At 54.2% G+C, this 15,412-nt stretch overlaps 2 protein-coding genes across 2 annotated transcripts in view; one reads left to right on the forward strand and one right to left on the reverse strand.

Annotated features, from left to right (window-relative positions):
• Nucleotides 1-15,412, forward strand: part of CFAP100 (cilia and flagella associated protein 100) — a 51,823-nt gene that overhangs the window by 18,214 nt on the left and 18,197 nt on the right. Inside the window, exons 4-13 of the mRNA XM_045904191.3 lie at nucleotides 2,381-2,481; nucleotides 5,124-5,316; nucleotides 6,932-6,999; nucleotides 7,083-7,246; nucleotides 7,459-7,539; nucleotides 8,037-8,218; nucleotides 8,565-8,597; nucleotides 8,674-8,800; nucleotides 14,327-14,375; nucleotides 14,461-14,612. Of these exons, the coding sequence (XP_045760147.2) occupies nucleotides 2,381-2,481; nucleotides 5,124-5,316; nucleotides 6,932-6,999; nucleotides 7,083-7,246; nucleotides 7,459-7,539; nucleotides 8,037-8,218; nucleotides 8,565-8,597; nucleotides 8,674-8,800; nucleotides 14,327-14,375; nucleotides 14,461-14,612 (1,150 nt within the window). The remainder of the gene's footprint in view (nucleotides 1-2,380; nucleotides 2,482-5,123; nucleotides 5,317-6,931; nucleotides 7,000-7,082; nucleotides 7,247-7,458; nucleotides 7,540-8,036; nucleotides 8,219-8,564; nucleotides 8,598-8,673; nucleotides 8,801-14,326; nucleotides 14,376-14,460; nucleotides 14,613-15,412) is intronic.
• ZXDC (ZXD family zinc finger C) overlaps nucleotides 1-15,412 on the reverse strand; it is an 82,877-nt gene that overhangs the window by 7,362 nt on the left and 60,103 nt on the right. The gene's annotated exons all lie outside the window — the stretch shown is intronic.

Raw genomic sequence — 15,412 nt, forward strand, 5'->3', positions numbered from 1 at the left:
CACCTCAGGGTCATTATGAACATTCAGTCAGGCGAAGTCCGTGGTCTGGCCATGGTAAGTGCTCATTCTTGTTAACTAGCATAATTAATCTCTTTGATGGGGACATGGGACATTCAGCCCACGCATGCTACTGGCACGTAGTTTGGGGACATCAAGACTAACTTTTCCCTGCCTCTCTCACCCAAGCTCAGTCCTCACTATTCTGAATTTAGGGCCCCTGCCTGGGGTTGCTGGACAAGCACAGGGAGTGAGAGAGAGTGGGATGAGGACATGAGGAGGGGGCGAGCTGTGGCAGTTCTGTCCAGGCCTCTCAGGCCCTCATTTCTGCGCCCAGAGCTGTCACTTCCCGAATACCTTCCTCCCCACAACCCAGCCTGGTTGAGCCATACTTCCCCACTTCACCCCATCCCCGCCCACCGCTTTCCCTCTTCCAACTCTCCCTGGCAGCTCCCCCCTCCCCTGCCCCGAGTCATCCCTTCTTGTCCAGAGCTGTGTGCAATCTCTGAATGTACGTTACATCATTTCTGGGGTATGGGGTTGGCCTGGTGGGGGAGACAAGCCATGTACCCAGGTCACCATTTGCACCTGCCACCCCAGCCTCCTGATGCGGACAGAGAGGCCCTTTGGCAGTCTTTTCTGGAGCCTCTCTATCAGCAGCAAAGTCAGCGTGTAAAAAAAAGTCATGATTAGGCATGGAACGAGAGTCTAAGCTTCAAACCAACCTGCACAAGTCCTGTCCCACTTCTGTCCCTCCTGTCCACAGGTTCCTGACGGCCCTGGGGTCAGTACCACCCCTGTGACCTCTCCCTGTCTTGGGCCGCCTCCTTCCACATGCTCCCCTCTCCAGAAACCAGGCTGAGACCTGACTGGAGGCCCCTGCGGGCTTCCTCCCCTCAGCGGGGCCCAGGAGTAGATCATCTTTCTTTCCTCTTCTCACTCAGATTTGTAAACTATTTTGACAGGATTTAATTCTTAGAGAAAAGTTGAAAGAATAGTACAGAGATGTAGACTTGGAGCTTTTCCACCCCCTCTGCATGATGGGTGCAGGCGAAGCATCCTGGCGGGACCATCTGAGTGACTGCTGGGGTCGCACTGGCCAGAGAAGGCCCACCCCTCTCGCTTCTGCTCTAGTTCACTCTGAAGGCCTGAGCAGGATGGAGTCAGCCAGCTTCTCTACTCTTGGTCATTAATAAGTACGGATCTTGTGCGGAGGTATTTTGAGACCCTCGGTGCATAACTTCAAATCCCCTTCGCAGGGGATTTTCACTGGTGAGGGTGTAAAATGGGACAGACCGCCAGGAAGGCAGGTCGGCATAAGACTCCAAAGCTTGGAAATGCTCACAGCCCCTGGCCCCTGTTCTCCCTTCTGAAAATCAATTGCCAAGAGCCAGCCCATGGTGGCGCCCTGGGAAAGCCATGCCTTACTGCACCCCATTATAACTGCATACAGGGCTCGCAAAGAATTAGTAATTTCGCAGGCATTTGGTGAAGGTGAAGTGGTTTTTTTTTAAAGATGCGAAATTATTAAAAATAGGTGTTGGAAATTACTAGAAGAAAATACCCCCAGAATGTCACCAGCAGTTGTTTCAAAGTGGGGGAGTTATTTTGTTCTCATACTCTTTTACTTCCAAGAATTTTTTGTTTTGTTTTGTTCTGTCTTACAACGAACCCCTTTTCCTCTAAATCAAGGATAAGGGGAGAAAACATCCATATTTTTAAGCCCTTAGTTTGGTGCCTCCTGGGTTCTCTCCCTGCTGAGCTGAGCAGCAGGAACCTCTTCCTTACCCACAGAGGTAGGGGGAGCAGCAGAGCAGGGGTCCTTGGCAGCCCCCATCTCCCAAATTCCTGCCTGACCCTCACCCCCTAGGCCTCGGGTGCTTTGCCTCACTTGCCCACAAACTCAGCCTTCCCCTGGGAGGCTCCTGGAGAATCCTGCAGACAGGCATGTTCACCCGGTGTGCCCACTGCCCACTGCCCTCTGCAGGCAGGTGCCTCTGCTCTGGAGTGGGCCAACCTCCTGCCAGCTGGCCCCATCTCCTCCCCCCTCTTGCTTCTCTCCTATAAGGAATAGGGGTTCCTGAGACTTTAAATGAGAGGGGCCAGAGGTCTGAGACACAGGTGGGGCTGTGTTCACCAGGTCTCTTTCAGATGCCATGGACAGAAGCCCACATCCAACTAGATTAAACCAGACAGGTGAGTTTATGGAGTTGGAAGGGCCAGGGTTCGACTTCAGGCACAGCTGGATCTAAGAGAACTTTTGCCACTAGCTTGTGCTTTCAAGTTCCTCATGCTGGGCGGAGAGGGCTCCAGGACTCCCGAGGCACAGACCACCGTTTGGAAGAGCTGGCTCATCTCTCCAATGAGGTATCTCCCTCTCCAGTGTCCATGATTGTTCCTGACCGTTCAGCAAATCCTTTCCACATGTCTGGAGATGTGGATTTCTTCTTGCTCAGAGAACAGGAGCGGAATAAGTCTCGTGCAGTGAGTATCTAGGACTGGTCTGCCCACAACTCTTCCCTCCCTCACACATGCAGAGCCAAATTGCCCTTCTCAGAAGAGTACTTTCTTTGGGTCACTCTCTCTAGAATAGTCAATGGTTATTTTGTTAAAGATTTTGTTTATTTATTTAGAGAGAGTGAAGGGGGGGCAGAGGGAGAAAGAGAGAAAGAATCTCAAGCAGACTCTAAGTTGAGCACAGAGCCTGATGGGGGCTCCATCTCACGACCCTAAGATCACGACTTGAGCTGAAATCAAGAGTTGGACACTTAACTGACTGAGCCACCCAGGCGCCCCAATGGCTCACCATTTTTTAAAAAATCAATTCAAAAACCTGACTAGCTCTCCAGTATCTGACCTGTCCCACTGTTCCTACACAGTTTCATCGCTACTCTTCCTGAGTCTTGTCAGAGTGGGCTGTTGGAAGCTACTGTGGCCTAGCCTCAGCACCAGGCTTTGCTTCTGCTTCTCTTGCATGAGAGGCCATCCGCTCCTGAGACTCTCTCTGTCCTGCAAGGCCCATCTCAGACCTCAGGGACTCTCACACCTCCCCCAGGAGACCACCGCCCTTGCAACTGCTCCAGCTGTGCACAGTCCCCCTTGCTGGAATTCTTGGAGGCCAGATACACACACAACCAAGCACTCATGCGTGCATACACAGACACGCATGCCCCTCAGCAATACATGGGAATCCTGGAGCCAGCCCCAACCCCTAGGCCATGCCTTGTCTGCACCCCAGCATAGTCTGTCTTGCCTCCCCATCCAAGAGCCCATCTGTCCATTTCCACCCCCTGCAGCATGGCCAGAGCAAGCAAGCATCCCTGCGGCCAGGCCCAGGGAAGACTCACCCGGGAGCATCTTCCCTGAGAAGTGGTCAGCATGGGCCATATTTCTGGACACACTCTCGTGTGTTCCAGGCTCCCTTTTGCTCTGACTCTGTCTGCCCCAACTCAGGGCTCAGTATCTGGGATTCCTTGGAGAAGTGGTTCCCACTGAGACCCAACCAGTGAACAAAGACACATAAGGAAATGCACATTTTCCAGCCCCACCCCAGACCTCCCCACTAGAAGCTCTGGGTGGGCCACCATGAGTGTTTTCCCCACCTTACTGCCATGCTGTGCACCCCCTCATGCCCTGGAAGGAGGCACTCACACAAAGCCATACTGAGCAACACACACTTCTCAGAGGCCTCTAAGTGGGGAAACACGGCAGACACACACAAAACTTTCTCTGACATTGACTTAAGAGACCTTTCTTTCTCCAGTGTAAGTTTGGATTTTCTTCTCCCAGCCTAGCCCTGCTTCCAGGGTCGCCTCTGCCTTCTTAAATCAAACAAACCTGATGCCCCTCCCCACACCCCAGCAGAAACCCCCAGTCTCACATTGACCCCAAGCAGCTGCCCAATTTCTTCTAAGCACAGACCTTCTGCCATTGGGATTCTAGCAGGTGGTATTTCCCCACTTTGTTCTTCTACAAGGACATGCAAGCTAGTGGCCTCAGGCTGAATCCCCTCACAGATGAGGTTTCCCTAAACAGCCTTCTTTAGAGGCTGAATGGGTTGTTCACCTGGCAGGGCCAGCAGGGAATAGAAATGCCCCAGGAAAGGCCAAATGAAGAGGATTCATGAAGGCCTATCTGATTCTGTGGGCTAGGGTGCCTAGCATAGAAGGATGGGGAGACCCCCAGGGCTTGGCAGCTGGTGGGGCTGGGCGCCCCTGCAGCCAAAGACCTGAACTAGGCCTCAGGGAAGAAAAGCCCCCACCCCCACACCATCCTAGGATCCTCCCAAGTGAAGGGCTGGGAATGGGAGCAACCCTGAGGCAGACTGGAGGCCAGGCAGGGTGGGGAGGAGCTGGTGCGGGCAAATCCCCAGCAACCCGATCACTGCCAACACTGACTGCTGAGCTTGCAGATCAAACTCAGGATTTCAAGTTTCTTTTTTTTTTTTTTTAAGATTTTATTTATTTATTTATTTGAAATAGAGCCAGAGCAAGAGAGAGAGCATGAGCTGGGGTGGGGGGAGAGGCAGAGGGAGAGGGAGAAGCAAGCTCGCCACTGAGCAGGGAGCCCCTGGGATCATGACCTGAGCCGAAGGCAGACCCTTAACTGACTGAGCCACCCAGGCGCCCCATGGATTTCGAGTTTCTTTTGGAAACTCAGAAGATCTAGTTTCCCTGAACCTCGGAGTGTCAGATTTAGCAAATCACAGTAAGTGCGAATTTCAGATAAAGGAGGAATCATCTGTTAGTGAGTATGTCCCTGCACTATTGAATGCACATCTCACTAGGCATCCTGTACTTCACCTGGTGACCCCCCCTTCAGCCCGCTGTCTGGAAGCGCTTCCTGCCCACTTTCCTCTCAACCAGGGAGCTGTGCTCAGGCCACCCCCCACCCCGGGGCGCTCCCACAAGCACACACAGCTCCACAGCCTTCTCTGCGCGTAGCGAGTGCGCAGCCTGGACCAGGTTCTCACCTCGGGCCCCCGCTCCGCGTGTGCATTCCCTCAAGGCCGTGCGACCCTGGGACGCGTGGTGACGCCCAGGGAAGGAGGCTCATCCCAGGCTTGGTGGGGAGGGGGTAGAAATAGATGCTGGCCCCGCCCAACTCCGCCTGGGCACGCCCACTAGGAGCGGGAGCAGAAGACGACCCTGCAGGTGCACCAAAAGATGACTTACTCGTCCAAAGTGTCGGCCAAGCACACCAGCCTGCGTCGGGAGCTGCAGCTGGAGGACGAGATGCAGGACCAGGAGATGCGCGCCGAGGCGGAGCGGCTGCGCGCCTTCCACGACAACACGGTGTGGAAGCTCCACATGACCAAAGGTGCCCCCTTTTCCGGAGTCAGGTCTTGCCCTTCGTGCATGGGCAGCACTTTTAAATTGCTTGGAGAGTCAGGGCTGCGGTGCAATGGGGAAGGGGGAGGGGGATCTTTTCTGTGTCTGACCCTGCCTCCGGCCATCACACAGATTAATTCCAGACGGAATGCAAATCTAAAAGCCTTTGAATCCCAGTATTGCACGCGTTCGGAACGTTACCGTGCCCGTGAATGCAGACTGCACACATGTAAAATATAGTCCCTTAACTTGACGGTAAAGGGTGTCAGTCTGGAACTAAGTTCCCCGAGTTCAGATCTCAGCTTCAGCATTGAGTGACCTCACCATCCTGGGCCGGCTCTTCAGCTCCTTTGCACAGCAGTTTCCTCTCCTGGCCAATGACAGTGCCGACCTCGTGGGTTGTGTGATTCAATGTCTTTAGATGCTACATATAATGAGAAGGAACTGTGTGTGGGGGTGTGTGTGAGCTGTTATTAATTTTATGACCCAGTAGGAAATCTTAAGTATTGAATATGCATTAATATTCTACCAGCCCAGATGATAAAGTCCTGGAACCCAACTGGACTGCAGGTGTACTGAATGTGAATATTAATCAAAGAGACCCCCAGCCTCCACCCCTGACCCCATGGCGTGGTTTTAGGTGGAGAGTCCTGAGCTCACTTTGACACTTCTTGTGCCCTGCTCTGCATGAGACGGAACAGCAGCACTGCACATTTGTCACTTTGGTCCCACCCTGGGAGAGGCAGGCTGCATCTAGATGGGGAAGATTGGACCCAGTGGGTTTAGGCACAAGACTTGTCCATATCCCAGATTTGACTTGCAGTGGGGAGCTGGGTCTCCTTGGGGGAAGGGCCTTCCCACAAGGTGGCCCAGGGAGACAGAGGCCAGGCTGGGTCTCTGCCAGGCTTCTAGACTTAAGACTCCCGCACCACACCAGGGTCTTCCGGAAAGGAGAGCGTTTGAGAGAGAACACAGAGAGCCACATTGTTCCACAGCCCTTTCCTAGGTTCCTGGCCTCTCCAAAGTCAGGGCGCTTCTAGGCCTTTCTCTCCAGAAAGAGAAGGGAAGGAGGCTCCCGTGGCCCTTAGCCCCAGCTGCATTGCCTCTCTGTTTGCCCTCCAGAAAGTGTTCCAGATGCCCACTTTAATTTCCTCCCACTGGGCTTAAACCCTGGTGTGTCGACTTAGCTACTACCTAAATTGGATCCTGGGGGCTTAGAGTACCCTAAAGAGAGATCATGCTGCCCCATTTTTCTCTCACCACCCCAATGCAGGTCCTGGCCTAATAGGTCTTTTGTTATTAGGTCCAGCTGGATGAAATGTCCAGGGCGGGGGTGTCCAGAGTCTCACTCCAGGTGAGAAGAGTACTACAGCAAGAGAGGCTCAAGTCAGACATAGGAAAGGACTTCCCACCTGGCCCAGTCTCCAGCCAGGCAGAGTGTAATATATAAACAGAGCCTTCTCTCTTTTTGCTAGAGACAGAGCTCCATCTCCCAGAGTCCCTGTAATAACCTGGACCTGCCAGCAGAGCATACACCTCGGCCCAGCTCGGGTCTCTCGCACTGCCCACCCCGCCCCCCAGAGACCTCCCTCCTCTCTTTGCAGAAAGGAAGATGGAATCTGATAACATGAACAACTACCTTAATCAGAAGCGGCAGATGTTCCTTATCCAGGTTGGCCCAGCTGCAGTGCGCAGGGGGCCCGGGGAGGGGGCTCCCCCAGCCAGGAGCCTGACCCCCGCTCGGGTGGCCCTCAGCACGCCCTGCACAGGAAGCGGAGCGAGGTCCAGCGGCTAGAGATGCTGGCGGCCAAGGAGGAGGCGCAGTTGGAGCAGGCTGAGAAGTCCCTGGAGAAGGACGCAGCCTTGTTCGACGAGTTTCTCCGGGAGAATGACCGCAGCTCCGTTCAGGCCCTGAGAGTGTGAGCCCCCGCGGAGGGGCAGCCGGCGCGCCGCCGCGCCCCACCCCGGTGCCCCCCGGGGACTGTGCACCTGCGCCCAACCTGCCTGCATCCGCCCAGCCCCCCTCTGCCCCCTCCCCCGACCTGGCCCCTGGCAGCTCCCCACTCCCCTCCCAGGGCAGGGTACACGCCCCCTTTAACAGTCCGCGAGTGGCTCCCACCCCCACCCCCAGGGCTGAGAAGGAGACCAAAGCAAAGGTGGAGAAGATCATTGAGATCCGGGACCTGACCACCCAGATCATGAACATCAAAAGGTCAGCTCAAAGGGCAAGCCTGCCAATTCTGATCTGCTGCCTGGTCTGCTGCCACTTCCCTCCGCCCCTCTCCTGTAGCCAAAAGGAGCCCCTGCACAGCACAAACCTCATCGCTTCAACTCTCAAACCTAAATAGCTTAGGGACTCAAAGCCCTGCAGGATGCAGCTGCCCATTTTTCAGATGAGGTGACAGAGGCCAAGAAAAGATTCAGTGACTTTCTCAAGGCCACACCAGGAGGCAGGGCTCACTTGGCACACAGAGAGGGTCCCCAGGGTCCACTGAAACTCCAAAGTCACGGAGAGCTGTAATTGTAGAGGTGTGACCCACATTGGTCCCCAGCAGGGCAGTGTCCTCTCCCTGGCACAACAGTGCTGCTGTGCCTGTCCCCAGGAGAACAAGGAGCATGCCAGGCTTGGCCAGGCTTCAGGGGCAGTCCCCTCTGGAGGGGTGTCCCAGGAGGCAGAACCTGACCTCACCACCCCCTCTCCGGGTCTAGTGAAATCTCCAAATTTGAAGACACTCTGCAGCATTACAAGATCTACAAGGACTTCCTATACAAGCTGTCGCCTAAGGAGTGGTTGGAAGAAAAGGAGAAGAAGCACCTGGATCTCAAAAAGACCAAGGAGGGCACCAAGCCCCTGAAAGAGAACATTTTATTCTCCACAATAGGGGACAAAGGTAGCAGAAAAGAGAAAGTGGGTCCCTGGGTCCATCTAGACCCTGAGCCCAGCTGGCAGTGGCCTTGGAGGGTCCAGGCCACAAGCTGGGCCCCTTCCAGGCCTCGCAAAGCCCCAGCCAGAGGCAGCAGGTGCCCCTTAGGGCCTCATGGCTCGGCCCACACATCCACTCAAGGAAGATAGGGCCTGCTCTAACTCAGACCCCAGGGGCTTTCCTCCCATGCATGTCTTTCTGAAACAGGGGAAAAGGGTTGGGAGGGTCCTGGGGAACCCTGTGCCCTCAAGAAGTGTTTCTGAAGGTCTGGCTCTAGCTGAAGCCATCTGGAACCCTCTCTTGCTTCCTGTAGGACCAGGGAACAAGGGCAAAACAAGCTCCAAAGGTACGTGGCTGCCCCAAGCTGGAGGTGTCCTGCCCTGGGCTAGGGTGCGTGAAAACAATTCCTCTGCTTCCTCCAGATGGGCAAGGCCCAAAGAAACCCTGGAAGTTCCCGCAGGTGGCCCGGCCAGGGCGGCTCCTATCCAGCACCATGAGCCTCCAGCATAGCAGCCAGCCCAGCATGAGTAGCGGGCTAGACCCCAAAGGGTGAGTGGGTCTAGGGTAGGGCAACGAGGTGGCTGGGGCCTAGTAGGGAGTGCTCCCCAGTGACTGCAGGCCAGGGGGGCCCAGGACGAGCCCAGCCTCTCCGGGAAGGGTGAGACCATGAGGAGGGGCTGTTTCCCACATGGAGGGTATAGAGTCGGACTTAAGCACCAAAATCAAGATGTTTTCTAACAGTTTTATTTCTGTCCAATTCAATCAACTTATGCCTGAGGTGGTCCACTTGGGTGCTAACAGGACAGTCAAATATAAACGGGTGCAGGCAGCCAAGTTGGGCGCACTAAACTGGAGGGCACGTGCCGCCTGCCAAGGAGGCCAGAGCTCCAGAGCCTTTCGAGAGAAGCCATAGTCTGGATTTTTACAAAAATTACCCAGATTTAAGTGTGACAGTTACTTTCAAATCTTGTTAAAAACGTGAGAGGGACAAACAGAAACCCCGAACAGATCCGTGAGCCAATGCAGACCTGTCCCCACCCCACTTAAAAACCCTTCTGCCTACAAGGCCAGAGCCATACCCCCCACCTCCCCTTGCTGCTGGGTCACCCCCAATTTCTCCTCCTCCCTCGCTGAAAATCTGTTTAGTTTTAGGGGTTCTCTAAGTAAGACATTCAGAAAAATCATAACTGTATTGAAGGGTATAAGCTGAGAAGTCTTACCGCCCCCCCCCCCAGTCCTGGTGCCTCTCCTTCCAGCCCCTCCCCACCCAGACTGTTGGGCCAAGAAGCCACAGGTGGTATTGCAGTGAGATTTGTTATCTATTGCAAACCCTTCCAGCTGTTTGGGGTTTTTTTTTTAAAGATTGATTTATTTATTTGACAGAGAGAGCACGTGCGTGTGAGCCAGGGCAGGGTGGGCAGGGACAGAGGAGAGGGAGAGAGAATCCTAAGCAGACTCCCCACTGAGCCTGAGCCCATGACCACACTCAACCCCCTGAGCCACCCAGGTGCCCCTTTCCAGCCATTTTTATGTTAACAGTACATTGAACCGTATGAAGTTGCTGTTCCATAGCTCAAATGAATACCGGCATTTCCTCATGATTCAACCTAAATACAGGCAAAGGTGATTGTCTTACACCCATCCTTCCTTTTACTGGAGAGCTGACCCTGCACATCTCGCTGTCTATCCGTCAGCAGCACAGCCAGGGTGCATCCGGAGGCAGTCCTTCTCAGCTTCCTCCGGCTAGCCCCTGGCCTTTTGGCGCTGTTGGGGCGATATTCATGATACGTGATTATGGGAAGGGACACTGACCACACCCTCAGGTGCTCGCCTTCACAGCGCCAGGGGCCACTGCCAGGGTGCTCACCTGTCCCATGAAATCTGGACCGCCCCCCTCAGGCCAGCAAGCAAGACTGGAGAGCCAAGGCAGGTCGCTGGCAGGTAGAGACCCAGGGAAGAAGAGCTGCTGCTGCAGCATGAGTCTGAAGGCAGTGACCTGGCAGAATTCCCTCTTCTTTGTGGGAGGTCAGTCTTTTGCTCTTCAGGCCTTCAACTGATTGGATGAGGCCCACCCACATTATGAAGGGTCATCTGCTTTACTCAAAGTCTACTGATTTGTTCATCTCATCTAATAAACATCTTCACAGAAACATCTAGAATAATGTTGGACCTGGGCAAGTTGACATGAAATCCACTGTCCCAGGGGGCACAGGGGTGGGTCTGCTGGTCATGCAGTCGTTCCAGTGTCTGACAGCTCTCTCAGTCATCCTGGATGCTCCAGCTGAAGGCCCTGCCTCCTCCTGGGACCAGGTTCCAACTCCAGGGACTCTTGCCCCTTAGCCCTTCCAGCACCTGCCTCTGGGACCACCAAACATCTCTTACACACCTCTTGGATTTCTTCCTGCAGTGCCCGGCACCCCACATATACCCACCAGTGTTCTTCAGCCATGACCAGTGACCATGAGACAGACCTCCTCCTGCCCCAGCCCCCTGCCTCCTTCCCTGCTCCCTGCCCCCTTGCTACTCCAGTCAGCCACCCCAAGCCCCACCATCTCCTGGAGGGTACCCACATGGCAGGTGAGAAAACTGGGGCATACACAGCCAGGTAGAGTTGACACCCTCAGGTCCAGAGCCTACAGGAGCTAGGAAGCTTCACCAAAGCAGTGACATGAAGAGACTCAGGTCTTCTTTTATTTTTTTCTCTCATACTGATGCTATCGAGAGATCACAAGATGAACAAATCTTAATTGAACAACACTTGAATTTTTACACACATATGTACCCGTGTAATCACACCCAGGTCCAGACATAGAACATTCCTGGTGTCCAGAACTCCCTCAGGCCCTCCTCAGGCAGACCCCACATCAGTAAGTTCACACTATTTTGGTCTTTGTTGCCCTGGGCCACTCTCCCTGTTCTGAAACTCGGTGCACTGAGCACCTCGCCAGTGTGCTCTCTGGGCCCGGCATGTCTTCACTGCGTGTCTGCGTGGTTGTGTGCGGCAGCAGGCTGTTCTTGGCCATTGCTGCTTAGTGTCCCACCTTGTGAAGAAGCCCCATTCTTTGGGTCCTCTCTTTGATTGGTAGCCTTTTGGGTTGTTCCCAATTCTTGCCTATCCTGATTAAAACTGCTGCAAACATTCCTGTACTTTTCTGTATAAGCACTCTCTTTTGCATGAGCACTATTTTTGTTGGAAATAAGAGTGGGATTGCTGGGTCACGAGGTGAGTCTATGTTAAGCATTAGCAGCTTCTGCCAAACAGACCCCTGCTCTGGCCGCCGCATTATCTGCTCAGGCCAGCCGGCAAGAGGGTTCCAGAAGCCCCAGGTCCTACCCGGTCAGGTCAGATCGTGGGATTCAGCTATTGTAGGTCCCTGTCAGTCTCGGTATTCTGGCAGGGTTGTTTGAAAATAGTGTCTTAATAGAAAATGTGAGGTTTGGTAAGACCAACACATCAGGAGACGATGTCATTGAAAAGGTGGTTTTTAATTCCGTTCCCATGAGGAGGGGACACGCCACAGCCTGGGGCCACAGGGTGAGGCAACAGGCTGGCTACGGAGGCAGAGGGAGTGGGGGAACTGTGGGCAGGAGCCCTTCTTGCAGTTTCTGCAGGAAAGAACAAATGAGGCAGGGTACATGGATTTAGGATCGATGGGCTTGAATAATTTCAGGGCTCTGGGGCCAAGGGGTATCCTCAGTTGTCTGGCGATCAGGGCAAGGGGATAGTGGCCCAAGCTATGAGAGCTTGGATTGGTTGGTTTGCCCTTGAAAAGCACATTTGAGGGTGTATCCTTTACTCTCTCTAGGAATTGGCTAGCCCTGGGAGGGACAGTCTGTCCAGTCAGAGGTCAGCTCAGCCCCAGGGGTGGAAAGATCAGAATATGGAGAATAAAAGACAGGATTAATACAAGGGTGGGGTAGTATCTCATGATGGTCTTCATGACATTTTCATGATGACAAATATGATGGCCACTCAGATATCCTCCTTTGTGAGGTGTCTATTCAATTTTTGTACATTTTTATTGGATTATTGGTCTTTTGTTTCTGGTTTTCTATTAGTTCTTTATATATCTGGATGCCAGTCCTTCGTGTAAAAGTGTAGTATGAATATCTTTGCCCAGTCTGTGACTTGTCTTATTACTCTCTCAATGTTATTCTTTTGAGTCCAATTAGCCAATCTTTGCTTTTATGATTGGTGCATATTATGTCTTATTTAAGAAATCTTTGCCAATCTCAAAGTCACTGAAATATTCTCCTGTGTTTTCTTCTGGAAGCTTTCTAGTTTATCGGCTTAGACAAGGCACAGGGGTTGGAGAGAATGGGTGGCCCAGGGGCTCAGGAGCTCCCTGTCACTCTCCTTTGCAAGGTCTGTATCTTCTGCTCATCCCTTAAGTGCACCATCCTCTGTCCTTCCTTCTCTACAACAGCCTGGCAACCCTCTCCCATGGTTCTGTCCCCCACCTGCTCTTAATCTCCACGCCCCTGTAAGCATACTGCCCCCCGCTTTGATGTTCTCCTCACCCAAACTCCCACATTCCAAACTGATGCTTCTTGGGCTGAAAGGGGCCCTGAATCCTACCAGTTTCTGAGCTCACTTTCATCTTTATGCATCACAGTCGTGCCTTGTGGAGAAGACCAGCCACCATTGGTGGGCCAGGCACAAGCCTCAGGTTAACTTTGATCCCTGCAACCCTGGCCAGTGGGCACTGTCATTTCCAGTTTATTGTTGAACAGAGGTTCTAAAAGGTTAGCTATGCATGCTTCCCCTGCTTGCATTGCCTTCGAGGCTCCATGTTGGGGCAGTCCCTCAGAAGAGAGGTCTAGGATCACACCATCCCGGGTCCCTCTATCTATTAGCCATGTGACCAGGGCCACTGAGTACAGTTGGGCAGGTTGTGGGCTACACAAGGCATTCAGTTGAGAGAGCAAGTGGGGGCTAAAGTCCAGCCCACCCCATTGACTACTGTCCATCTGGAGGGCAGATTTTCAGGCACCTATGGGCCAGCAGTGTCCTGCAGGTGACCTTGGATGGGCGGGTAGCCAGTTCTCTAAGCTGCATGTTCCTCATTTGTCAAGTGTTCAGTACAAGGCACAGGCCTGGTGAGTGTTTTGGTTGTCACTGTGGCCCTTCCTTTGGGAAGTCTTCCAGGGTTCCTCCTTGGGGCTCCCACAGAGCCCTGCACTTCTCACCTCTCCCTGTGAGGTAGGTCAGAGCCTGGAGTCAGGCAGGCCTCAGCCCGGGTTCCTAGGAGTGGAGCCCAGATGCCTCTAGCTATGAGCCTGCCCCACCTGCTTCTCAGCCTGCAGAACCTGCACCCAGGGCAAGGGCCCAGGCCAAAGGAGGCCAGGAGGGGCGATGAAAGCAGGTTTGGAAGTCAGTTGAGGTCAGGTCCCCTCCAGCAGGGCCTTCCAGGGCCCCACACTGAGTGCTCAAAGCTCACAGTTTTTCCCACAACCCTGAGGGCCGGCCCAGAGGAGTCCCTGCCCCTGTGCGGTGCTCAGGATCAGTCAGAGGTAGCTGCAGGAAAGCTCTGAGGTATCACAGGATAGCTCTGAGTAGGACCATCAAGGACAAGAGCCAAGGGCAAATCTAGATAGGGGAGGTGGGCAGAAAAGGCCCTCTTAGAAAAATAAATGGTAAATGGGGCGGGACAACCCTAGCAGTGGGAGCTGTGGGTGCAAAGGTCCTGCGGTGGGCTCAGCACCCAGAGAAACAGAAAGAGAGCTGGTAGGACAGGAGCGGAGTAACTTTAGGGGTAGCAGAGGGTGGTGAGGGGGCAGTAGGGGCCCTATAAGCTCCAGGGAGGAGGCTGAGTTTTATTCTAACTGAAACGACATGAACTAATTGAATTTTGAAACTTTCCCCTGACTGCTGTGTGACAGCTATGGGGCCAAGAGGGGGACTAGTGCCCTCCCCAGGTCAGCTGGTGGGAGGAGGAGGGGATGAGGGCATAGGGAACGGGAAGGTGCCCTGGTGATGCTGGGAGGCTTCACCACTGGGGGTGGGGTAAGGCGACCACCAGACCTCTGCCCCCAGGCTGGGCAGCAGTGCCCTGACCCCACATCTCTCTGCAGGTCAAGCTCTATCTCCACTATGTATGAGGATCCAGACAGCGATGGGGAGGTCAGTGGCCCCACTCTGGGAGGGGCTGCAGGAGCTGGTCCCCCTGCGCTGCCCAGCCAGCCTGCACACGTGGCTCTGCTTGCAGGAGCCGGAGCTGTATTTCACAGAGCCCCAGCAGCTCCTGGACGTCTTCATGAAGCTAGAGGAGCAGAACCTCTCACTCATCCAGAACACACAGGAGATGGAGGAGGCCCTGGATGATCTGAACTTCACCCTGAAAAACACCCAGATTCGCATGTAGGTCTCCTGCCAGGGCTGACCAGGTGGGGGGAGGGGAGGGTTCCATCACTGGCTGTCATCCTGGGACCCCCATAACCACCAGGAGCAGAACGGTACAGCCGCCTACCCTCCCATCCAGGGCCCTCGCCCTGAGCTATCTTCCACTTTTCTGGAAAGCTCTATTGGATGACTCTGGGGAGAGGGCATGTCCTTTTGGGCAGAGGAGCTGGGGGGGTTGGGAAGAGGTCAGGTAGGTAGAGCCACATGGGGCTGGTCCCCTCCCCACCCAGAGCAGCCTTCAGCCAGCAGGAGGCATCAAGGAGTTCCCACCCTGGTGCATTCTGCTGACACCAGGCCCAGCAGGGCTGGGCCGAGTCAGGCTGAGACACTAGGTGAGGCCCATCAGGAGCAAGGAATCATCCCTTCACATCCAAACACGGGGTGAGCTCCTATTCTGGGTCAGGCCCAGGTCTAGGTTCTTTAAGGATAAGCAAGGCCCCGCCTCATGGAGCTGACATCTGGCCCACAGATGTGACTTGTAGATACTGACATGTGCCAGAGGAAAATAGACAGTGATATGAGAAGGAGGCTGAAGTGGAGGGGCAGGGCAGGCTTCCAGGAGAAAGCCTCATTTGACCCGGGCACTTCGTGAGCATGGGAAGCTGCACAGAGATCTGGTGGAAGAGGGTTCCAGGCAAAGGGAGAGCAAATGCAAAGACCTAAGGTGGAAGCCAGCCCAAGGCTTTGATGCCCCCTAGGGAGTCATGTTCTTAAGTACCCATGTCTTGTTGGCCCACATCCTGCCATGGAGAATCTTC

Source organism: Mirounga angustirostris, unplaced genomic scaffold, assembly GCF_029215605.1.
Source record: "Mirounga angustirostris isolate CCGP_5_RB_7025 unplaced genomic scaffold, mMirAng1.0.hap1 SCAF_1, whole genome shotgun sequence".
NCBI lineage: Eukaryota > Metazoa > Chordata > Mammalia > Carnivora > Phocidae > Mirounga > Mirounga angustirostris.